We start from the raw sequence: 6579 nt of genomic DNA, 5'->3' as shown, positions 1-6579 counted from the left end.
GTTCTCAAAAATCTGAATAATTTTTAATAATTTGAAGTAAAAATAAAATGCATAAGCAATACCTTAGGGAGTATTTTCCCCCTTTCCAGATTTAGACTTTGTTAATGTAGATGGAAAAAAAAAATGTTTTATTATGATTTTCAAGGGAGATGGAGAAGGAAAAGAATATAAGGCCATATCTGGCTAGATAATCTGTGAAACCCAATAAAAAATGAAAATGTGTGTCCCCTTATTGAAAAACATTTAAGAATTTTAAGATGGCTGAAGGACAGCATTCAAGCTCAAGGCCCAGTGCAACTGCTCAGGTAAACATGTTCATGAACCTAGCATTAGAACCCAGGCTTAGGATGGTGAGTAGTGCAGTTTTCCTAGGGACATAAGTATGAAGATCATGGGGATCCAAAAGAATCATTCAAAAATGATTTTCACAGTTATTTGCTTGTACAAAAATTATTTTATTTTTTTTATTTATTTATTTTTTAAGATTTTATTTATTTATTTGACAGAGAGACACAGCGAGAGAGGGAACACAAGCAGGGGGAGCGGGAGAGGGAGAAGCAGGCTTCCTGCTGAGCAGAGAGCCCGATGCGGGGCTTGATCCCAGGACCCTGGGATCATGACCTGAGCCGAAGGCAGACGCTTAACGACTGAGCCACCCAGGCGCCCCTGTACAAAAATTATTTTAGTCATGGAAGTAGGGGAAGCAGTTCTGAAGAAATGGTAACTGAACTGATGCAAAAAAATATTTTTAACTGAGAAAGAAAGTTAAAAACTTTCAGGAATATGCAATAGTCTTCATCAGGGCACCAAACAGGAGGCCACACAGGAGGCTTGAGAAACTGAGATAGGCCACTGTGGTTGAAGCCAAAAGAGCATGAGAAAAGGAAGGGGTTGGAGATCTGGATGGGAATGAGACAGTGCGGAGCTTTGTAGGCCAGGAGGAGGATTTTTCTCTTCTTTCAAGTGACAATAGGAGGCAAGTTTCCTGCACTGAGCTGCCATAAGTATGGTGGTGATACACACTAAAATGTATTCCTAGGAGAGGATAAGCTTTGAGGTAATGTTTGAGAGTGTACTCATTTTTTAATGCTGTGTAACAGACATAATTTAAAACCACACCATTTATTACCTCACAGTTTCCTTGGGTCAGAAGTCTGAGCATAGCCTAATTGGATTGTCTGCTCAGTGTCTCACTAGACTAACTCCCAGGTGTTGGCTTGGCTGCATTTTTATCTGGAGGCTCTCTTGGAATCCACTTATTTTCAGGCACATTCAGATTGTTAGCAGAATTTGTTTCCTTCTGACTGTATGGCTGGGGGCCGTGGCGTTTTGTAGTCTACCCATTGGAGAGCCACCTTCAGTTCCTAAAGACGCCATGTATATAGCTCCTTGCTTGGTCCTTCCTCCACACGGCAGCTTACTTCATCAAGCCAACAAGGAGAATCTCCTGCCTATGGCCCACTCCCCCTTTTAAGAGGGCTTTTATCTAATTAAGAGGGCCCATTCAGGATAATTTCCCTTTTGATTAACTCAAAATCATCTGATGTGGGTTCTTTGTTACATTTTCAAAACGCTTTCAGCTTTGCCATATTCTGTTGGCTAGAAACAAATCACAGGTCTGTCCACACTCAAAGGGAGAGAATATATAAGACGTGAACACCAGGGGCAGGACTTATGGGAGCTATCCTAGGGTCTTTCTGCCACAGTGAATTCGTATTCGATATATGAAATGTAAGGTATCTTCAGGGGTGAAGATGGAAACTTCTTTCTTATACAACCAAAACTCAGAAAAACGTTTGAGCTTGAAATAGAAATTAAAGGCCATCTGTGAATTTTAAAAATATATATGTATATTTCCTAAGAAGAAAATAAGGACTGAAAAGATGAGAGACCTTCGAGTTGAGCCTTACAATAATCAAGACTGAATGAAACTGAAAATGAGGTCAAGAAGGAAGACCTTCAGAAGAGAGAGGGAAGCCAAGACAGTGCTTTAGCACAGGAGCTAAAGGGGAGAGTGGTTTAAGGAGGGGAAGAGGTCTGTGGTATTAATGTTGCAGAGAGTTCAGTAACATTAGCACTGAAAATTCCTATTTCGTATCGACGTGTGGAGGTCATTGATGACAGTATCAAGTTATCTTAGTGGAACAATGGAGCCAGTTTGAAATGGAATGTGCTTGGAAGAGAACAGGAGGTGAGAATATAGACCGCAGTGCCATCAACTCTGGCAGAAGCTTAGCAGTCAAATAAAGAAGAGAGATCAGATGATAGGTGGACAAGGATATGGGGTTAAGGATTTCTTTTTTTCTTCTTGGTCTTAATGAGAATGTTGAGTGTGTCTAAAAGGACCCTGTTAAGAAGAGGTTGTACAGCTGACCATTAACAACAAGTGTTTGAAATACTCAGGTCTGCTTGCACAAATTTTTTTTTCAATAAATTCAGTACAGAACTATCAATGTATTTTCTCTTCTTTAGGATTTTCCTAATAACTTTTTCTGTTCCCTAGCTTACTTTATTGTAAGAATACAGTATATAATACATATAACATACAAAATACATGTTAACTAACTGTTTATGTTATGGGTAAGGCTTCTGGTCTGTAGTAGGCTATTAGAAGTTCAGTTTTGGGGGAGTCAAAAGTTGTACTAGATTTTCAATGGCATAGGGGATCAGTGCCCTAACCCTCACATTGTTCAAGAGTCAACTGTATATACAAGAGATAAAAGGGATAATTGAAATAATGTAGTTCTGGAGATGTCAGATGAACTGGGATTTTAAGCACAGTTAGGAGGACTGCTATTAGGAGGGCCAGGTCCTCTATTGTATCTATGAAGTAGGACAAGGAAGAGTATAGATATAGAATTTTTGGATATTTTGTAGTTGAGCCACCTAAAAGTTCTTATCTAATGGTTTCTTTCTTTCTTATGTCTTTCTAAATTTATTCTGTGAACAAAGAAACAAGGTTATTTCTTGGCAGGAGTGGAGTTGAGAAACTTGAGGAGAGTCAATAATATTTGAAAATGTGATTGCAAAGCCCAAGAAAGAGAACAAATATACCAATAGCCATTTTGGGGATTCTTTTTAAAGCTGATGCTGCTGGGACTATTATGGAACCATTTTGTCTAGCAGTATGGTTTCCTCCATGGTGCTCACCTTGATATATTTATAAATATAGAAAATTCTTTAGATTTTTGAGAATAATTTATCAAAATGTAAAAAAGAATGTTAGTCTCTCATTATTATTGGGATCTGGTCAAGTGTACCTTGTGCTTCTACAACATTGGTATCAGATAGCTAGATGCATTTCAGCTTGTTGAGTAACAGCTGCCTTCACAATAAATTCTGAATCTCTTACTTTGATCTATAAAGCCTTGGACAACTTGTTTTGGGCCAATGTCTCCATCTTCATTCTCGTCCCTATATCCGGGTTGGCTTCGCTCCAGCATCGTGCCTTTCTATACAAATCAAGCTTCTTGTCTCGGGAACTTTGGATAGGTTATTCCCTTTTTTTGTTGTTTTGTTTTTCAAGGAACATTTAATAACAAGGTAGATAACATATACTTATCTCACATGGTACTTTTATATCACTGAAGCTAAAGCAAAACATCCTTTTCATTGGGTAAAAACGGCCTGCTTAATGTGTGTACATTGCAGTGCAATTAAAAAAAATACTGTAATTTCAGAACTTCAGAATTTGTCAGTGTTCTCTTTTTTTCATATGGGAAAAGAAAATGCTTTTGAAAATTATTTGAGGCTTGGACAAAAATCCCGTCGCTATATTCTTAGGATCACTCTGTGGAATCTTCATGATTTGGATGACATGAGGGAAGCTTCAAATTCAACCTTTTAAAGAAGACATTCCAGCTCGCATGATCTCATCAACCAGGAGTATGTTGGTGGCAATCACAGTGCAGGAGTGAAGAAGCTGTTTCTTTACACAGTAGTTATCCCATAGGCCCACTTCGGCTGCTACCATTGGCTCACCTGTGTTTAAGTCCACCCCCACAAGCTGACCTGATTCTGAATGTTCTGCTTGAACTTTAGTGTTTCCTGAAGGTCAAAACCAGAGTTCTGAGCAAGTACCTTGGGAATAATGAGTAATGCATCAGCAAACGCTTGAACTCCCAGTTGGGCCCTGCCCTTTACACTGGGCTTGTACTTAATCAAGGCTTCTGCCATTGCTACTTCCACTGCACCTGCACCCGGAACTACACAGCCATCATCAATAGCATTTTTAACAGCCCTCAAGCCATCTCTTATTGCATCTTTGATTTGAGTGAGTGTGTGCTTATTTGGTCCTTTGATCAATAATGTGACAGAGCGAGGATTGTTACATTTCTCAATAAAAGTGAATTTCTCTTCTCCCAATGTATATTCATAGACAAGTCCTGCATATCCCAAACAATCAGGATTTAGGTCATCAAAGGAATTTAGAGCTACTCCACTGCAAGCAAGAGTCAGCCTTTCCATAGTTCTCCTTTTAGCTCTATGCAGAGCTACTATACCTTCTTTTGCAAGAGCATCTAAGGAAGAGGGGTCAATTCCCTTTTGGTTAATAACAATGAATCCTTTATCTGAATCACCACAGACTTTCTTTTTCAGTTCTATTATTTTTTTAACTCTATCTTCAATGAATTTTCTTTCAGCTTTTACAAGTTTCTCTCTCTCTTCTGCACTCTTGTAAAAAAACCCAGAATTCACTTCTGTTTTCTCATATTCTAATGACACATTGCATGTCAGGATGTATGCATCTTCTACTCTTTTTTTCATATCCTGATGCCATGCCCCATGGCCCAAAACAAGACCTCTGATTAAGCTTGTATCAGTTTCAGATTTATGTTTCATCTCCATGATCTCAACCATGAGGAGGTCGATAGGTTCATCTTGTTTTTTAATGGCCAAAATGGAGTCCACTATAGCCTCTGTTAAGACATCAGCAAGTTCAGCATGCACTTTAGTACGTAGAGATGTTCTGGCCACATCTATAAGTGTTTCCCTGTCCATTTCTTTGCTTACTTTGACTTGTTCCAAAAACTGAAGTGCCTTTTCCTTTGCAGCTTCAAATCCTTCTGTTGTTATTCTGGGATGAAGACCTTCAGAAATGTAGAGATCCACCTGTTTCAGTAGCTCTCCAATGATTAAAACATTGGAAGTGGTACCATCACCAGTTATGTCATCTTGGGCTGTTGCTACTTTGGCTGTTAAGGAGGCTGTTGGGTGTTGAATTTGCATTTCATGAAGCAGCACATTGCCATCTTTAGTAAGCTTGATGTCTCCAGCACCAGAAACAAGCATCTTCATGTGCCCTTAGGTCCCAAGTTGGTCCTCAGCACGTCTTGCTGGCCCTGGGCCGTGCTGATGTTCACCGCCAGCGCCGCCTGGGCTCGGGCCACCTCAGCATTGGGTTTCAGGGTCTTCACGGCTGCCATAGCTAACCAGCACAGGAAGAGGAGGAGAGCCGGCTTGCGGAGGGCCCAGAGCCCGCTCAGCGTGGCCAGGAGGCATTTCCTGCCCTGGTCTTCTGGACTAGGTTATTCCCTTTTCTGACATACTCTTCACTCAGACCTTCACTCTTTCCCTGGCTCTTCATAAGGTTGTATCCTTCTTAATCTTGAGATATCACTGTAAGCCTCCCTCTCAGAAACCCCTTCTATGACTGCATTATTTAAGGTAACCATGTCCACCCCATGCTTTCAGCTGTTCTCTATCACATTACTTTGCCTGTTTCAGAATACTAACCAAAAGTTGTTCTTATTTATTGGGTTTTGTGTGAACATTAGTTTTTTTTTTTCCCCACCGAAATTTAATCCCCCAAAGGGCGGCTATCTTCTTGTTTACTTCTTATTGTTCCTTGTCTTGCTCCTTTCATGAATGGGGGGGGTGGTTTCTACATACTTGTGTATAGTTAGGTTCTTAGGTGTGAGTCTGTGTGGCTTATGTTCTAAAATATGCAGAAAGATGGACATTACTTAGAGTCAAGAATAGTATTCCATTTCCCTAAAAATTGCGGTGTCTGAGACCAACCCCCTCTACCATCTCTCAAAATCCCAACACAGCCAGTTTTTCTCAGAAAAGCATTGAATCGGATCACTGTTTCTTGGTTTGAATACAAAATAAACTTTATGGCTTGGGCATAAAAAAAAACATTACTGTAAGAGAAATATGTCTTAATATACCAAAAATACACTGAATGAACATTCAGGAGTGCAGCAAGATGCTTACACTGTGAAAAGCACATGGAAATTGAAACAGAGGAAATAGCAGATTCATGAGTCCCATCTCATACAGATTTGGGGGAATCAGATCATAAATTAAAAGGTGGCAAAATTCTACAAACTAAGTTTCTTATTCTCTTTTGTACTTTATTTTTGTTTTACTTTTCTGCTTTTAAAACACATATAGTTAAATTTATGTAAAAATGTTCATTCTTCGTTCCCCAGTGTAGTATGTGATTATCAAATTAAATAGATAAAGATAAGTAGCTTTAAGTACCTTTGTGGAAGGATTAAGGTAATTTCTACCATATACACTTACCTTCCTGAGGAGGACCTTAGACCTCTCTTTCAGTCAGTATGCTGTGAA

General features: G+C 39.4%; 1 protein-coding gene across 1 annotated transcript; it reads right to left on the bottom strand.

Moving 5' to 3' along the window:
• Nucleotides 1–3835: 3835 nt before the first annotated feature.
• On the bottom strand, nucleotides 3836–5426 carry LOC110570685 (T-complex protein 1 subunit zeta-like). The gene is given in 3 exon segments (XM_044915289.1): nucleotides 3836–4041; nucleotides 4044–5300; nucleotides 5303–5426. Coding segments are annotated over 3 exon segments (1587 nt in total).
• Between the last annotated feature and the right edge of the window lie 1153 nt (nucleotides 5427–6579).

This window comes from Neomonachus schauinslandi, chromosome 1, assembly GCF_002201575.2.
Source record: "Neomonachus schauinslandi chromosome 1, ASM220157v2, whole genome shotgun sequence".
NCBI classification, from domain to species: Eukaryota; Metazoa; Chordata; class Mammalia; order Carnivora; family Phocidae; genus Neomonachus; species Neomonachus schauinslandi.
The sequence above is the reverse complement of the archived record's forward strand: the minus strand, read 5'-3'. Positions and strand labels throughout refer to the sequence as shown.